The sequence below is a fragment of the Nicotiana tabacum genome, chromosome 11, assembly GCF_000715075.1.
Source record: "Nicotiana tabacum cultivar K326 chromosome 11, ASM71507v2, whole genome shotgun sequence".
NCBI classification, from domain to species: domain Eukaryota; kingdom Viridiplantae; phylum Streptophyta; class Magnoliopsida; order Solanales; family Solanaceae; genus Nicotiana; species Nicotiana tabacum.
In genome coordinates, this window is record NC_134090.1 from 13,832,795 (window position 1) to 13,851,594 (window position 18,800).

Here is an 18,800-nt window from a genome sequence, read left to right on the forward strand (position 1 = left end):
GTTTTTCGTTAGTGCGCTCCGGAAAGAAGGAGCAAAGGCGAAAAAGCTTAAGTGATTTTCCCTTGACTACTGTCTATGCATGCACCTCCGTACAAGATATGCATACAAGCTCCGACCAGGATGATTGAGAAAGATTCAACCAATTTGAACCGCTCACATCACAATAGTAGTAGCGTAAAGGACGTAAGTCGGGGGCGACCATAATATAAGGCTATTACTTTTCACACCTCTCCACCTATAGATAGAGAGAGATCCGTTGCGTGAGCAACCCGATTGTGCCTTACATGTACTCTACAGGTCGCACGTAATCTTTCTTCCCAACGAGCCCTTTTTTTTGTTTGGAAGACGGGCATTGCATCCGGTTTGAAAGGCATAGTTTTCAGTATGTCTCCAGATAAGACCCCACTAGTCTGGCTAGCTAAAGCCAAGTACTTATAAGCTAATGTTAGTTATAAATCATAAGTTGGTCACCCCCAACTTATGATTATTTAATTTATAAGCACTTTTAGTTTGACCAAAGTTTTTACTAGTTTATCTTTAATAATATTTTCTAATTCACAAAATATTTTTCTCAGAAGAAAATTCCTAACTTTCTCTTCATTTCATATTCATTGGTCATCTTTTTCTTTATAAAGAAACTTTTTAATTTATAATCTTTTGTAAAGTTTTAAGGGTATTTTAGTCATTTTAAAAAAATTAGCTTATCAACACTTTTTTTACCACATCATTAGTTTCAACACTTATATCCAAATACATAACAACAACAACAACAATAACAACAATAATAACAACCAAAAATCCAGTATAATTCTACAAGTGGGGTTTAAAGAGGGTAATGTGTACCCAGACCTTACCCCTACCTGGAGAGGTAGAGAGGTTGTTTCCAATAGACACTTGGCTCAATAAAAGGTGTAAAGGAAGAAAAGGGAAGAAGAAGAAGAAGAAAGAGGGGGGAGAAAGAAATACTAGGGAGACAAAAGACAATAAGGAAAAGGGGGAGAAAAAGTAGCATCAAATAGTAACAACCAGGGAGCAACAATTTCCAGTAAAATGGGAGAAAAAGTAGCATCAAATAGTAACAATCAAGGAGCAACAATTCCAGTATCAATTTTCAAAAACAATAGACGTGGTATCTAAGTACCAGATATACTAACAAACTAGAAGAAGGTATATTTCAACCAACAACAATAATATTACTAGTACTACTGGTAAACCTAGGAAAAAGTCACAACTACCTGTCAACCTATGTCACGACCCAAAACCAATCGTCGTGATGACGCCTATTATGGAACTAGGTCAACACAGTAAAAGCTTTGAAAATAAAGACGGAAGCAATTAATATTTAAGAAAACCTTTTTGAAACAGAAATAAATCTGCAACATCTATCCCAAAACCGGGGTGTTACCGAGTACATAAGCATCTATACCGGGATACAATCTACTACAATGTCTAAGGAATAAGAACTAAAATAAAGATAAAGATAATAAAGGAGAGTCAAGGCCTGCGAACGTAATGCAGCTACCTCGATAGTCTCCTGAGGTCTGACTCCTCAATCAGTAGCTGACCTGATCGGAAGTACCTAGATCTGCGCACGAGATACAAGGTGTAGCGTGAGTACAACCAACTCAATAAATAACAAATCCAGCCTTTGGAATGAAAGGTAGTGACGAACTCAACCGGCACAATTCAGTATAGAAATAGCAATGCAGAAACATAGGCATGCTTTCAAGTTCAATAGATAGCACAAAACAGTAAAATAGATCAAATCTGAATGATATTAAGAATATAACTCCGCTACTACATGCCAATGCACATGCTGTATATGATGCACCATGCTGACAGTCTCATGTGCTCATATTCTCAAATGCTCAATCACTCGGTACTGTATATGTCTCATACGGCCCATGGAAGATCCATCCCAGAATATATACATCACTGACCATCAGTCACCTAGTACCGAGTATGGCCAATCCAGCCGTGGAGAAGATCCATCTCTAGGTATATAATGCTTCGGATAATATCCATGTCCAAGGAAGATCCATCCCTCAATAATATCAACTGCGCTCACTGGGGGTGTGTGCAGACTCTGAAGGGGCTTCTTCAACCCACGCGATATCATAAATCAGTATAACCGTTGTGGTGCGTAGCCCGATCCCAGAAATGTCACTCATAACTAGGTTCTCGGCCTCACTCAGTCATCAATCTCTCCAGTCTCACTCATAGACTCACAAATGTCATGAAACTAGCCCGAACATGATGATGTGATGGATCAATAAATAACAACAGAAATGAATTAACATGACTAAGTACGAAATATCAATGAGATCAGTAAGTCAACAGCAAGAAACGACCACTATGGGTCCTAACAGTACTATCATATAGCCTAAACATAATCTCTAGCATGATTGAAAATTCAGTTATTTTATCACATGGTGAAAACACGGATATCCACAAGATAGAACCACTTTACAGTGCCATGGAATCGACCAGGTCTCAATTCTCACGGTGCATGCCCGCACGCCCGTCACTTGGCATGCATCACCTCAATACCAATCACATAACACATAATTCGGGGTTTCGAACCCTCAGAACCAAGTTTGAAAGTGTTACTTACCTCGTTCCGGGCAAAACTCTACTCCAACACGCCTTTGCCTCTCAAATCGGTCTCAAAACATCTCAAATCTAGCCATAAGCAATACAATACAATCAATATGGGATAAAGGAATCAATTCCATAAGAAAAATATGAATTTATAAGCCAAAATTCAAAATTGGCCAAAAGCCGGCCTCCGGGACAACGTCTCGAAATCCGACAAAAGTCACAAAATCCGAAATCCCATTCCATCACGAGTCCAACCATACAATTTTTATCAAAATCCAACACCAAATCGCCACCTAAAACCCTAAATCCACTCTCCAAATCCCTAGCCTCAAACCCCCAAATTTTACCTCAAACCAGACAATCTAGGTGGAAAAATAATGGGGAAACAACATTGTTGATCAGAAATGAGTACAAGAAGCTTACCTCAAGAATCCCCTCAAAAATCCTCCCCAAAATTGCCTAAGATCGAGTTCAAAATGTTGAAATGAAGCCAAATCTGCGAACCCTCGTTTTTAAACATTCTGCCTAGGTTTTTCGCACTCGCGGCCATATTTCTGCACCTACGGAACCACTTTTTCACTAAATTCTCCGCTTCTGCGGAAGCCACTTAAGTTCCCAAGATACCGCACCTGCGCACCTCTATCTACTTTTGCGGAAGCGTTTCTGCGCAACACGCCCGCATCTGCAGGCTCGCAGGTGCAGAATGAACCTCGCACCTGCGGCCACTGCCAAGCTTCCTCCTTTCCGCTTCTGCAGGCTCGCACCTGCGGTTCCCCATCCATAGGTACGCTTACACGAGCAGGAATTAACTTCAACAATCCTTCAACATCAAACTTTGATACGTTAGCCACCTGAAATCAACCCGAGGCCCCCGGGACCTCAACCAAACATACCAACAAGTCTTATAACCCAACACGAACTTAGTCAAACCCTCAAATCAACTCAAACGACATCAAAAATACGAATTGCACCCAGATTCAAGCCTAATGAACTTTGAAATTTTTAAATTCTACAAACGACACCGAAACATATCAAATCACGTCCAATTGACCTCAAATTTTGCACACAAGTCAAAAATAATCCCACGAACCTACTCCATCTTCCAAAAATCCAATCTGACCCTGATATCAAAAAGTTTACTCCTGGTCAAACTTTTCAAAATTTTAACTTTCGTCATTTCAAGCCTAATTCTACTACGAGCCTTCAAATCACAATTCAGACACGCTCCAAAGTCCAGAATTACCCAACGGAGCTAACAGAACCATCAAAATTCAAATTCGAGGTCGTTTACACATAAGTCAATATCCGGTCAACTTTTCCAACTTAAGCTTCCAATTAAGAGACTAAGGGTGTGTTTGGTATAACGAAAAATATTTTCCGTGGAAAATATTTTCTTGGAAAACAAGTAGTAATCTTATTCATTTTCCGGTGTTTGGTACGCAAATTAAGGAAAATGACTTCTCAAGAGTATTCATAAATAATTTAGATATAATAAACATGAAGCCATAAACTTTCAAACCAACAACCTTCCAGGCCCACAAATTTCATAAAATTTCGAACCGCTAAACTTTCAAAACTGCGAAATTTTGAACCCGTAAACTTTATAATTTCTAAATCCGTAAACTTCCAAACACATAAACCTCCGAACTCATAATTTTGGAACTTGTAAAATTTTGAACCTTTAAACCGATAAATAATAAAATTAAAACTGAAAAATATATTTAAAAAAAATCGGGGGGGGGGGGGGGCTGGGGGGCAGTAAAACGAAAAAATAGAAATTTAAATTAAAAAAAAAAAGCAAATTTTTTTGCGGGTTGGGGTGGGGGGCAGGTGGGGGTTGGGTAGGTGGTGCAGAAAAACGAAAAAACAGAAATTTAAAACTACAAAAAAAACTTTTTTGTGTGTGGTGGGGTGGGGTGGAGGGGTAGTAGGGTGGGTGGTAACGGAAAAACTAAAATTTGAAAAAAAAAAAGCCTTTTTTTAGAGGGGGTGGGGTGGGGTGGGTTGGTGAGAGTGGGGAAGGTTGAGAAGGAGTTTTGGAGAATGTTTTCCCTTCTCTTGATAAAGAAAATATTTTCCTCCAATTCATAAGGAAAATGTTTTCCAAAATATTTAAGCCAACCAAGCATGAAAAATTGGGAAAACATTTTTCGGAAAATGTTTTCCTTCATACCAAACACATCCTAAGTGTCTCAATTCACTCTGAAATCTCTCCGGACCCAAACCAACCAACCCAATACGTCATATAACAGTTGTAGAGTACAAAGGAGCAGAAAATGGGGGAAATGAGCTATAACTCTCGAATCGATTGGCCAGATCGTTAAAACCTACCACCTTAATCCTCGACCTCCACACCTTCCTATCGCTAGTCATGTCCTTGGTTAGGTGAAATACCAACATGTCCTGCCTAATCACCTCTCCCCAATATTTTTTTGGCCTACCCCTGCTTTTCCTCAAGTCCTCCATGGTCAACCTCTCACACCTCCTGACTGGGATATCTATGTCTCTCCTCCTCACATGCACAAATCATCGAAGCCTTGATTCCCACAACTTATCTTCCACAGATGCCACTCCTACCTTGTCCCTGATAACTTCATTCTTAATCTTGTCTTTCCTGGTATGTCCACACATCAATCTCAACATTCCCATTTCAGCTACGTTCATCTTCTAGACATGGAACTACTCAGCTCCATACAACATAACCGGTATTTACCCTTAAATCTAGGCGGCACATTCTAATCTCATAAAACCCCCGAAGATAGCCTCCATCTCATCCAACCCACTCCAATGCAGTAAATAACATCCTCATCAATCTCCCCGTCTCCTTGGATTATAGACCTAAGATACTTGAAATTGTCTCTTTTGGGAATGACTTGAGTATCAATCTTCACTTCCACTTCTTCTTCTTCATGCCTATCATCACTCAACTTGCACTCCAAGTATTCAGTTTTCGACCTACTCAACTTGAAACTTTTGGACTCCAGCGTCTGTCTCCAAACTTCCAACCTAGCGTTAACACTCTCTCACATCTCGTCAATCAGTACTATGTCATCAGCAAATAACATACACCAAGGCACCCTCCTTTGTATGTGCATTAGTGTATCCAAATACATAGATACTTATATTTTTAAAAAAATATTTTTCTGCACTTCAAGCTTATCTGCTATTTACAATCAGATAACCCTAACTAGCTTAAGCCCTAAAAAGAGTTCCAAAGCTAAATACTTAATAAAAAGAGTTTAACTTGTATATATATCGACATAATAAATAACTTTTACTCTATTCAATTATTTTTATCTGTCTTAGCAGATAAACGACCTCATTTTAAAATATAAATTTTGACTTTTTACAAAGAAATACATATAATCTTATTTAGATAACCTGATAGTCTTTACACTCTCCTCATATACTATTAGGTACGGCTCCTCAAAATTGAATGTGGCTTAATGGCTTATTGGTATTGGGTTATCAGATTAACGGTTGCTGAACAGATTGAAATTTTATAATTAATGGTTTATCAATTAGGGGCGGATTACTTAATTTTCTTATCGAATAAACCGTTAACCCATTAAGAATTATTACATTTATATTTTTACCCATTATGAAGTAATTTCTTAGCAGCTTGAGCTTCAAAGTCATCTTAACTTATTTTTGGGGTATTCAACTAGGCAGATCTCGATAGTTCTTGATATCTTTCCGCTAAAATAAATCATTTAACACGGTAACTGAAGCAAAACTCTATTCATAATTTTTGTTAACTAAACTTCTATTACTTATTAAGGATCCCCAATTTATATTTTAGCTTGCTGATTTTAAAGGAATTAAAGAAAAAAGAAACTACCATTAACAATGAGAGCTTAATTAGAGTACTGGAGTGTAATTGTGATTAGATCATCTATATACCGCTTAGTGTCTTGCTTACTTATGTAATTTATATTATCTAGTTGATTTAGCTAATAAATTGCTCGATAACCGTCTGATAATCGCTAATCCAAAACCAATCCGCCCATATCTTATCAAGTGACTAGTAAACTAATATATTTATAAGCCGATAACCGATAAACCGAACTGTTAAGCGTAAATATCCGCCCGATAAGAACCCTAAACTCCAATTAAAATCAGAAAAACGTGTAAGAAAGAGACACAAACGTGGCGTCTAAAGAAATCCTATAGTTCTAAAATGTTTGCTTACATACCAAGTGGTCTCCCCTCCCCCCACCCTCCCTCCCCACCCCGGTCCCCGGCAAATCCCCTCTCTCTCCCCTCCAACCCCATTCAGCATTGAGCTAACTTCTTCTTCTCTTCCTCGAAGCTTAGAAGAACACCCCCCCCCCCCCCCAACCATTTTTAATGCACAATTGACCCTTGATACAATTAAAATACAAACAAGTCATAAATACCCGATTGATCTTGCTAGGTTATGGGTTGCGCATCTTCAGTTGCAGGTATGATTTTTCTGTGTAAAACCCTCGTTTTTTTTAAATAATCTGGGTCTGTTAAATTTTTGCTTGATTTTGGAGTAAAATTGAATTTAATTGGGTTCATTGACTAGTTATCCTGAATTTCTTTTACGTGGGCACCCTCGAATTAATTCTTATTGACTGTTGAGATTATATTTTCTGACCTTGATCTTTTTTTCTTCTTTTGTATCTATATTAAGTTGTGGTTGGGAGTAGGGTGGAGTGGGAGAAGGGACGGAGCTAGAGCGTCTGCTACGGGTTCAGCCGAACCACGTAGTAGCATTGGTGCAAACCTTGTATTCGTCTTACAAATTCATTGAAATATGTAAAAATTAGTAATTTAGAACCCAGTAACTTATACTAGCTATTGTTTATTTGATGAAGTAAGGGGATTTTCATTAAAAAAACTCCCAGGGGATGCAAAAAGTAGAAAAGAGTGAGCTCCAATACAAATGTATTGCTCTACAAGTTCTAAGGAGCTGACAAAATCTAAAACCTCATTAGTATTATTTACATATTGTAAGTTACTCCAGCAAAAAAAGGTTTAGAAAGACACCTAGCTTTAGAGAATGGATTGGAGTTGAAATTCCATCAAAACATCTGCACTTCCTCTGTTCAAATACACCAAAAAATTGCAAGCATGGAATGATTGCCATATCTTTTTGATGGATTTCCCAACTCTCCACGTACCCCAACTAGCATTTGCCTCCTTTAAGTTGAAGGGCATCACCCAGAGAACCCCAAGAAATGTGCAAAAATAGGTTCCAAATGTCTTTTGCGATGTTTCAATGAAGAAATATAGCATAGGAGTGTTTTTTCTCTTCCAAATTAGTTTCCAACGCCAATTTTCTAGCATAATTTAATTTGCAAAGAGCATGTATTGGCAGATTTGACAGTAAATATATCATTCCTAGCGTCATGCCAATTTAATTTGCGCTACTGGTGTGCGTTTATATTACAGGCTCCAAAATCTCAAATAGACTGAGGAGGTTGTTTAGTTAATACTTCCTTGTGTTTATGCAGATAGGAATTCGGGACGGACTGCTGGCCTTAATCCTGATAATGGTGGAGCAGTTGACCCTAAAAATCTTAAAGTGAAGGTAAAGCTTGAGCTTGAGCCCTTTGTACTATGGCAGAGTATTAGTCCATATGTTCCAACTTGTGTCACTCTTTTTGTTTTGGATGACTCAATAATGTTCGGTCCATTCTACCGATGCACGAAACTTTTCTGCTATTGTCCCTTCTTTCCTAGGTTCCCTCCAATGATGGTAAATGATAAACATTTCCTGAATGAACTTGAAGAAGACCCACATAGTTCCTTGTTTATCTTCTATATTGTTTGTGGTGCAAATTTCACGATTGGTAAAAGATCCGTAGGCCTCTAGAGTTTCCCCTTTAATTTGCTTTTATTCTCATTTTGATTTTTTAGTTGTGTGTGTGATAGTTATATAATGTTAAAGACACATTTTAAGTAAAGAAAAAGTATGTTCTTTATAGCAGTTTGGCGTTTTAATGAGGCGGCTCACATAGTTCAACATGGTATTAGAGCAAAGAGAAGCTTTAGATTCAAGTCTCAAATGCCACGTTTCATTCGAAGTAAAAAGCGCAATTACTTTTCCATAAAAAAGAATCAAGCCCGGACTTGAGAGTTGAGAAGGAGTAAGGCCCATGCGCAAGGATGACACGCACAATCGAGAAATGGTTCAAAATTTTTTCCTTATAAAAAAAAGAGTGAGTTTTGGAAATATTATTAAGTAAATAAAGGTTATTCTCTGTACCAGCTTAAGCTCTAGATGGGATGGTTCACAAAATTCAACAATATCGGTTTATACTAGATCTCCTGCATTAATGACTCAAACTGATACGATTAGGAAGGTGTTGCATTAATGTTTCCTGAATTGCAGAAATTTCTTCAATTCACTTTTTAGCACATGCATGGCCTGCAGCTTGTTATGGTCTCTTCACACATTCAAATGTGTGCTAATAGTCTTGGACACTATGTAATCATTCTTATTGTCAAAATATGATCTAATATGTACCTTGCCCCTTATTTCCGACGCTGATATTGCTTTTTTGTCCGAACATCATTTGCAGCTGGTACTCTTGGGAGATTCTGGTGTTGGTAAAAGCTGTATTGTTTTGCGCTTTGTCCGTGGTCAATTCGATCCAACATCTAAGGTAAGAATATATAGAACAAATGTGTTCTTATATTATGTGACATTCGTCTATTGTATTTGGTTCCCACCTCCCACCTTTTTCCTTTCTTTCTGGTGTGCGTTAGGTTGGTTATGTCGGTGTATGAGTCTCTTGTTTTTCAAAAGAGCATTTATAATTCTTGCTTTGATGATTTTAGGTGACTGTAGGAGCTTCTTTTCTGTCTCAAACAATAGCGTTGCAGGACTCAACTACAGTTAAATTTGAAATATGGGATACAGCGGGTCAGGAGAGGTATTGGATTTATCTCTTTCTGGTCTTGACTCTGAATAATTTTTGTTTTGATAACTGGAAATCACCATGAGCTAGCTAGCCCAACCCTTGACACTAAAAATGATAAATCCTGATGATTTAACAAAAGATATTGTAAACTAGACCTTCAAGTTCTGTTATCTGCCTTACTTTCAGGTACGCAGCACTTGCACCCCTGTACTACCGAGGTGCTGCAGTTGCAGTTGTTGTGTATGATATTACTAGTCCTGAGTCTTTTGCCAAAGCACAATACTGGGTCAAGGTATTTCTCTTAAAGAATGGAAGGGTGCCTTCTTTCCCTTTTGTTTGTACTCATGTTTGTATGAGGTGATAACTATCATATAGCAATAGTAGTCTACCATTTTGATTTCTTCTTGCAATAATCTTTTTTTATTTTCTCAATTTCTTTTCTTTTTTTCTTTTGTGGAAGTAATTTGCTAGCCTGTTTGTGTAAGTGACCATTTCATTTCTCTTTTGATAAGGTAAACAGTGTTAGTTATGTTATGGGAATCCCTGCATACAACGAGTATTCCAAAAGTAGAGAAACCTAGACCAAAATATGGGTCTTTACATAAGTTACCGAATCATCTATACAAACAAGAATCTCATGGATACACCAAAAAGAAACTAGAGACACGAAGCTACTCTTCACATGTACAATACCATTTTCTGATTCTCTATTTATTCAGTTTTTTCTATTTCTTTATCCTTTCTTCTTGAGGGGGTGGGGGGACACAGGATCTTTGTTCTGCTGGGCTGCATTTATCTATGTGTAAATGAGTGCATGTTGCTGCTTCCTTTTTAATACTCATCATAGCAGGAGATTAGGTTTTAATTAAAGGAGATTGCACCTTTTCTTATGACGATACGCTACGGGATTAGCTCTATTCGATTGGAGCCAAATTCGCCGGAATCCAATCCTCTTATATGGTCACTCAGTCACTCCCTCATCATTTAGTAAAGCAAAAGGTATATCAGATGCACCAGTTCGAAGGTGTGAAACAATGGTGAATGAAGGTGTTAAAAAGGAATGAGGTAAACCTCAATCACATGAAAGGACACTCTCGAAAGACCTATGATTTTTTTGAATCCATGCAGACTTAGTGAAAGATGGGGCACAATGGAAGAAATCTATATAAGCGATGTTAGCACGTTTGCTTTAGGCCCTATGCTTTCTAGGAGTCTTTTAGCCCTATCATAGATTTTTATGCTAGTAGTAAATATAGATAACTTTTGATACTCTTTGTTTTGTATAGTGTTGACCTGAGATGAATTTAAATGGAGAAACTTGGTAAGTGAGAATTCATATGCTGAACCCCAACCTTTTGGGACTGAGGCGTAGTAGTAAAGTAGTGTTTTTTCAGAAAGAGGCATAGTAGTAGTTGCTGTAAAAAAATTTATCTATGTTACATGCTCACAGGTTTCTGATATCCAAAAGAACACTAGTCAACCAAAATCTCGTTGAAATGATGAAATGAAAAATTGCTTCTTCTAGTATTTTAGTTAGAATGGATTCACTTTTACAGCTGTTTGTGTGTATTTTGGTATATGCATGCAATTTGTCCAATTCTGATGAAAATGATATTTTACTAGAAAAAATGAGGTCAAAAGGAGGTGGGAGTAACCAAATGTCTAGATTATGTTATCTCTTTTCATTTTGGAATTTAGTGTTAACACATTGCCTTTAATGAAAATGTTACTTCCCTTTGACTGCTCCAAAATCACACTGTCAATGAAAGGTCTTTGTCTTGTGCGAGGGAATGACATCTTGCAATTAGGTGTGTCCAAAACTTGGGAAGGGGCAACCAATGTGGGTTGACATCCAAAGATGACCTTAAAGAGATTTTCACGTGTGAAACTGAACTTAATGCAGACTCTTTTCTATTCATAAACCTACTTTTAAGGCCTGGGATCAAAAAGTAAAAAGAGGGAACAACATTCTCACTCTTACTTTTTTCTCTTGTTTCAGTAGGAGTAAACCTGTGGTTTAGGACCATAAACATACCTCTACCTTGAGTGCATGTACAATGTAGATTATTCTGTGTGTTAAGTGTCCTTGATATGAACCAAGAACCAGAGTAGGAGGTCACAGAGTAGGAGGTCACAAACTAACTAACTGTAATTTATTGATAAACATCTCTAGAAGATTCTTTCAAGGTTTATGTAGGGAAAAGATGTTAAGTTTACCTACTGTTATCATGAGCTTATATGTTTTCAAGCTCATTCTTGCCCCTAGGGAGTCCTGATAGAAGAATTTATTACAAAATTTGTTTGTTAATACAGCAGTTCTTTGTTTGAATAGAACAATATTTGGCAAAAGATGGAAAAGATAAAAGATAGATAAGTGATACTTCTGGTCATAACTCAAGATTTAGGTATTCTGCATGAGATCCATATCTGCGAGATGTCAATCAGCACAAAGGATATAGTCAAGTTTGCCGATTCATGATTATTGGTGTCCAATGCATTTAGTCTTTCTTCTTTCTCTAAGTGAGTCATTCTGTTGGACAAACAACAACAACAACAACAACAACAACGAGACCCCAATCCCGAGCAAGTGGGGTCAGCTTTATGAATCTTCACATTCCCTGTGACTAATCATCCCGTTGGACAAGCTTGTGCTAAATGATATGCATTCTTCTGAAATTTAGTTATGTGTAAAATGTTCTATTTAGTAGCTGCTAATTGGTTGGCATTCATAGGAATTACAAAAACATGGAAGCCCTGATATTGTCATGGCTCTAGTTGGCAACAAAGCTGATCTCCACGAAAAAAGAGAAGTAACAACTCAAGTGAGTATCGTAGTCTTTACCAGCGCTGTTAGTCATGAAAATTAATTCTGGCTTGCTGATCTATTTGTGGTATTTACTTTTAAAGGATGGAAATGACTGTGCTGAAAAGAATGGTATGTTCTTTATAGAAACATCTGCTAAGACAGCTGACAATATCAACCAGTTGTTTGAGGTATGCTCCTAATGTCATTTCATCTTTCAAATTTTAAACTCTCACCTTTTTAAGGCATACATATGTAATTGGGACCTTTATAGGTGAATCCAATGAATTACAATGCGATTAACCTATATTTTGTCCTATGAGCATTACATTGTTTCTGGAACTGTCTAAGTTTGATTTTTGTGGGAATAAACTTAATGCAGATGTGGGGGAACTGTTGTTTGTTCATATTATTGATATTCTTTGGGCTTTCTTTTGAGTTTTCTCTTGCTATTCTGTTCCTCCTTTTAAGGTTGGAGTTGGGGTTAGAGCAAGTGTAGAGGAGGAAGGGAACATTGTCTTACTTTCTCAGTCTGATCAAGAGAGTTCTCTGAGGATCTTGCTTTCTCTGAAATTATTTTTATCTAAAGAGAAAAGGTTCCTTTGTTACGGTGTGCGCACATTTATATTCTCTTGAACCAGAGAACTCTCAACTTTTCTGGTTTTGTCCAGTTCCATCATCCATGCTCGGATAGTTCTTTCCCACCCCTCTCTAATGATCTCTTTGCTGAGTATTAATGCATTTGAACACAAATACAAGAAGTAAGCCTTCTTCATCTTAAAAAAACAACCCATTTAGCTCATATTAGATCAGTACAATGCAAAATAAAAATTAAAGTACAAGACGTTCTCTATATCTCCTACTGGCATATAAAATCTTTTATAGGACTAAAAGACTCCTAGAAAAGGTAGGACTTAAAGTAAGCATACTACTAGTAGTTGCATATATCTATCCTTATCTTCCATGAGGCCTTATGTTTTGCGAGGTTTGCATTTGGACACAAATGTTGGGTAATATTCACTCATTGGCTTTACTTGCAGGAAATCGCCAAGAGATTACCACGCCCGTCTGCTGCTTGACCATCAAGAATATAGATTAACATAAGCAGCCGTGGCAATGCTAATTGCTTACGACTGCCTGTAATACTATGTATATGAAGTCTGTTCTTTTTCTGCTCTCTTGTTCCGATTTATGATCTTGTAACTCGGATCCTCTTCCACGAGGTATCCTGCTACATAATTGTGCGAATTGAGGAGACGAAAAATCTCATTTCAACTTGTGAAAGTTTCAAATGTTTGAATGATTCAGTAACATATGAAATCTGGTTATTAAATGATAAAGGATATGTTCCTGAAAGTGTACGACAAGCGTGAGACAAAAGAGATCTGTTTCTAGTTAAATAATAGCTTAGCTATCAGTAATGTCTGATGTTTTTGTTGCATTTCCTTGACTTTATTTGAATGATTACTGTGGGAATGAGGAATTTTTTGGATAATTTAATATAAATAGTTCATTTGGTCATTCTTTGTAAGAGGAAGAAACATTTCAACTTATAGGTTCAAAATTGAAAATTTAAAATATCTAAGTTGATTAATTCGAAATCAAACTTAAAAATTTAAAAATCCAATCCAATACAAAGTTTATTTCGATTGGATTTGGATAGTCATTTTTGCAATCTAAAAATCAAAAATTCAAATCAAAAATCTCATATCCAACTCAAACCGATAGAATGCCCGAATGCCCAAAATAGATTAGTATCACTTTCTGGTCGTTAAAGTAAAATTGATGATATATGAAATTAGAATTTTAATACTACAATTATCTAGCGGAATAACTACGAATCCAGAATTACAACTCTGAAAATACGGAAAAATATCAAAACACAGAGATCAGATAATCTTGACTTAAAACCACAATAATCCGAGAGAAGTTTCCAGAAACTAACTAATTCAAAACCCCTAAAAACCAAAACCATAAACAAAACCCTAATCAGTAGATTCGTCCCACTCTACACCTTCATGTGCCCATTCATGTTCCTTCCTAACCTCTTCCTCTTCCTCTGGAGTGTAATCATTAGTGATATTGAAAATCTTCCTAACAGCTTTATACGACTTGTTCTTAATCCTATCAGCAATCGCTTGACACAACAGATCCATCAAACCCTTAATATCAAGGTAATTAGCAGCCAATACAAGTTCAAACAGGTCTTGAAAGGTAGCATTCACGAATTCCTTGTCGAATTTTTCGATTTCTTCTTTGTTAGACTCCGTCTTCTCATCGGCGTGCATCTTCAGGTACTCTGTAACTTTGGTTAGGTTTTTGGTATCGACGTTTGGGAGCGGAATGAGAGTGTAATCGTCCTCCACCATGTTTTTTATGGTTATGGATTGAACGACGGCCTTTTCTTCTAACTGAAATTCGTCGCCGTCGGAGGATTTTAAGATCAACATTTTCTTCTCAGCAGATGCTGCTGTTGATGCTGATGAGGAGGCGGCCATTGATTGATTGAAGATTTTAGGAGAAATTGAAAGGAATTACAAAACCCTAGGTAAAACTCAAAAAGGGCAGAGTATTTTTGGAGACTGGAGATGGAAGATGGAGGGGTATTTATAGGGCTTGATTTCCTTTTTATTTTATTGGATCATGAAAAGATTCTAGAAACTTCTGAAGTTATAAAGAAAAGAAACTTAGTGGGCGTTTGAAATGTAAAATTCAAAGAAAAAGTGATTTTTTTAAAGTGAAAATGGTATTTGAAAATTAGAGTTATGTTGGGACATGAATATAATTTTGGTTTGTTTTTGTAGTTTTGTGAGTGATATGAGTGAAAATTTTGAAAAATAATTTTTTGGAGTTTTTTTTAATTTTCAAAAATATTTTGAAAATTCATTTTTAAATGAAAATTGAAAATTTTATGGCCAAACACTAATTTCGGAAAAAAGTAATTTTGTTTTTATGTCCAAACGGGCTCTTATTTACTAGGCTTGGAATTTAATTTTTTTTTTTTTGATTTAATATTAATTCTTTGGGGGAATTACACTCCTTTGTCACTTAGCTTCTAGTATTTTTGGGTGCTCCCCTTCTTATAGGAGTGTGATAATTTTATTTTTTTCAGAATTTTGATTGTGATACTGTGTACGTAAAGGATTACGAGATGAAGTTTATCTCGAAATAATTAATTATTCTAATACAAATGGGTATATATATATATATATATATATATGCCCAACCCCGAAAAAAAGCGGGAAGACTTTTGACTTGGGAGGGAGCGGATTCGTTTTTTATTAGGACTTTAATCTGTAACAAGACTTCAAGATCTCCTGCGGAATATATATATATATATATATATATATATATATATATATATATATATATATATATATATATATATTCCGCATAATCTTTCTTGGGTCGTGATAAGGCTCGTCCTAATATATATATATATATATATATATTGTTTGTATATAATACACATATATAAAATATATTTTTTATCGGTTATTTTTTTGGAGCGGCTAAAAATATACATTTCACTTAATAAAGTTGTATTTACAGTTCCATTATACTCTTAATATAAATTGCTTTATCAAAATTGTAATGGTTCATTCATAGTTCAAACAAGGGGTGTACAAACAAAATCGATAAACCGCACCAAACCGATAATCTGAATCAAATCGGAAAAAATTCAATTGTGATTTGGTTTGATTTGGTTTAGTATTGGAAAGAAAATCCGACCATAATTGGTTTGGTTTTAACTTAAAAAAGTCAAACGAAATCAAACCAACCCGATAGCACATTATACAATTTTTAAAAATATTTTATACATATAAATATTTATTGTAATATAATTTATAAATATTTCTTAATTTTTTTTTACAGTTTTATCTTTTAACGTATTATTTCAAGTTTGGAATTAACATTCTTGAATGGTAAATAAATTTTAGAGGAATTTTCAGAAACCACCATAGTTAAGTGGCTATTAACGTGCTATAGCTACACTATCCATATTTACTAGCCGCAGCTACAATTTTGTTGCTATTGTGTTGTATTTCATATATTCGTACGACTGTATTTATAAATACAGTGAGGTAATCCGCCTAAAAAATAGGGATTACAACTGTTACATTTATTCGCATTACTTAAATACAGTGAGGTAATCTGCCTAAAAAAAAATAGGAATTACAGCTGTTTATTTATGTATTCCATATATTCGCGCAATTGTATTTATAAATACAATGAGGTAATCCGCCTAAAAAAATAGGGATTACAGTTGTTTAATAACGGAAAACGCAATATTGAATTGTATTCAATTTCACTATATTGAATTCAATTGTATTCAAACAACAAAAAATCAAGAAATAGGATGTATACCACTCTATTCAATTCGGTTGTATACACTGTATTCAATTCAGCTATATTCATTCTTAATTATTTTACTATCTGACGGATTCAAACAACAAAAAATCACAACAATCGTGATATTCGGTTGTATTCAAACAATAAAAATTTAAAAAATACAGGGATCTACCATAAACAATAACCTTCGGAATACATAAATACATACGAAAATATAACGTATTTGTATAGAATACAATGTATTTGAGTGTATTTATACAGAATATAATGTATTTGTATCATTATATGCAACTCAATAGCAAAGAAGAGAAGAAAGTTTGCCGGAGATGGTGTCTTTTCAGCCAAGCAAAATACTGTATACACTGTTAAAACTAAAAATGGAGACAAACAAAAATCCGGCTAGATTTGAGACTACATTATCACATTGTATCTACCAAAGTTTCAGATCTATTCTCTTCACCGAGCTACTAGAGCTAGATGTAAATTCATCCGTGCCGAAAAGTTTCAGATCTATTCTCTCCATCGAGGTAAGAGTCGGAGGCGCGATAGAGATGGCAGACTCCCGATGGTGGAAGCCAAGAGGGAGTAGGAGAATAGATCTGGTCGAGACATTTGCATTTATACTCGCTTTTTAGGTCACCCTTTAACTTATACCCGTTTTGCAAAAAACAATTGCAAGTGTACCCACTTTTTGCATAACTTCAGACATACGGGCTTGAAGTAGCAAAAATTTATGTCTAAAGTTTGAACTTTAGAATGTTTTGCCTGAAGTATAGCAAAACTTCAGATATTTTTGCATGACGTTTGACTTGACTTGCAAAGGCAATCGCGCAAACTTGAGTTCATATGGCAAACTTCAGTTCAATAAAACTATAACATGTTTTGGCTGAAGTTTTTGTTTGTATTTGCTGAACTTCAACATTCTAGTAGTTGAAGCTTTGTTCTATATTTGCTAAACTTCAACATGTTTCAACTGAAGCTTTGTTCTGTATTTACTGAATTTCAGCATGTTTTAGCTTAAGCTTTGTTCTGTTTGTGATGAATTCAGAATTCTAGGGCTGACGTTTGTTTTGTATCTGTTGAACTTCAGCATTCTTAGAGCTAAAGTTCTAAACAATAATTAATTTAATAAATCATGATTAACAACGATTGATGTTATTCATTTCAAAGATTAAAGAACGAAAAATATTTTTGACTGAAAACAAGTTACAACAGATAAATTAGAACCAAAAACCAATGTGCCTGTAAAGCTAAAATATCTAAGAGGTTAAATTATTGTGAATAAGACCAAACTGAACATAATGGACAAGCAGATATATATGAATCATCAGCTAGAACGTATAACAATATCTCAAGCTTCAGCATTCAAAAAACGAAGGAGGAGGAGGAGGAGGAGGAGAAAGAGGCCTGAAGTTTTTTAAACAGTGGGTACAAATTAAAACTTTTTTAAAAAGTGAGTATATGTTAAATGGGGGCGACCAAATAAGGAGCCCCGTGCAATTTTTACGATCTGGCCATGGCTACGAATTGAGCTTTTAGAAATTTGAATCAAAGTCGCCAGAAATCTGAACAGATCTAGCCATCGGGGTGAGTCGCTGGAGAGGAAGGTGACCTTGCCGAAGAGAGAGGGAAAATGGAGAGAGAATTGAGGGATCACTTGTATATATTTATAATAATATTTTAAAATATTTTAGTTTATAATAAATAGGGTGCATTATTTAGCTATAGAATGTAAAATTTCCTAAATTTTATAAGCCATAAATGTAGTAACCCAACAAAGTTAAAATCAATAATAATGCTAACAAAAAAAATTCAATTCAGCACCAGGAATGACGATAGTGTTGGACATTTTTAGTTTTTACTTTATTTGTTCATAACAAAAATGCATAACTTTGTTTATCTTTTTCTTTAGTGCTTAATTATGTAATTAGCAGTACTTATTAACTATATTTTTTGAGTACGACCTATATAGTATTTTTAGATTATATTAATTTTTATTATAGCTTATTAATTAGCAATATTTGCTTTAAGCCATTTTATTATTTTTGTTATTGAATATTTTAGTATAATACTATGATTTATCTTATATTATTATGTTATTTTCTTGGAAAATGCATTATAGAATTGTATTTTACTAGAGCTAAATA

The 18,800-nt window shown here is 35.5% G+C and overlaps 2 protein-coding genes across 2 annotated transcripts; one reads left to right on the forward strand and one right to left on the reverse strand.

Moving 5' to 3' along the window:
* The first annotated feature begins 6,741 nt into the window (after positions 1 to 6,741).
* LOC107823571 (ras-related protein RABF1-like) lies at positions 6,742 to 13,658 on the forward strand. The gene is made up of 8 exons (XM_016650256.2): positions 6,742 to 7,046; positions 8,085 to 8,161; positions 9,156 to 9,239; positions 9,415 to 9,509; positions 9,684 to 9,789; positions 12,230 to 12,319; positions 12,405 to 12,491; positions 13,341 to 13,658. The coding sequence occupies exons 1-8, from the start codon at positions 7,022 to 7,024 to the stop codon at positions 13,377 to 13,379; spliced, it is 603 nt and encodes a 200-aa protein (XP_016505742.1). The 5' UTR covers positions 6,742 to 7,021; the 3' UTR covers positions 13,380 to 13,658.
* A 413-nt stretch (positions 13,659 to 14,071) lies between these two features.
* LOC107823572 (SKP1-like protein 12) lies at positions 14,072 to 14,891 on the reverse strand. The gene has a single exon (XM_016650258.2). The coding sequence runs from the start codon at positions 14,796 to 14,798 to the stop codon at positions 14,286 to 14,288; it is 513 nt and encodes a 170-aa protein (XP_016505744.1). The 5' UTR covers positions 14,799 to 14,891; the 3' UTR covers positions 14,072 to 14,285.
* Between the last annotated feature and the right edge of the window lie 3,909 nt (positions 14,892 to 18,800).

What these genes read in the sequence shown, in the direction of transcription:
- LOC107823572 (XM_016650258.2), bottom strand. Translation starts at nt 14,798, where the DNA reads ATGGCCGCCTCCTCATCAGCATCAACAGCAGCATCTGCTGAGAAGAAA.
- LOC107823571 (XM_016650256.2), top strand. Translation starts at nt 7,022, where the DNA reads ATGGGTTGCGCATCTTCAGTTGCAG. An exon ending in AATTCGATCCAACATCTAAG is followed by an intron (nt 9,240 to 9,414) that starts GTAAGAATATAT and finishes TGATGATTTTAG; the next exon opens with GTGACTGTAGGAGCTTCTTT. An exon ending in GATACAGCGGGTCAGGAGAG is followed by an intron (nt 9,510 to 9,683) that starts GTATTGGATTTA and finishes CCTTACTTTCAG; the next exon opens with GTACGCAGCACTTGCACCCC.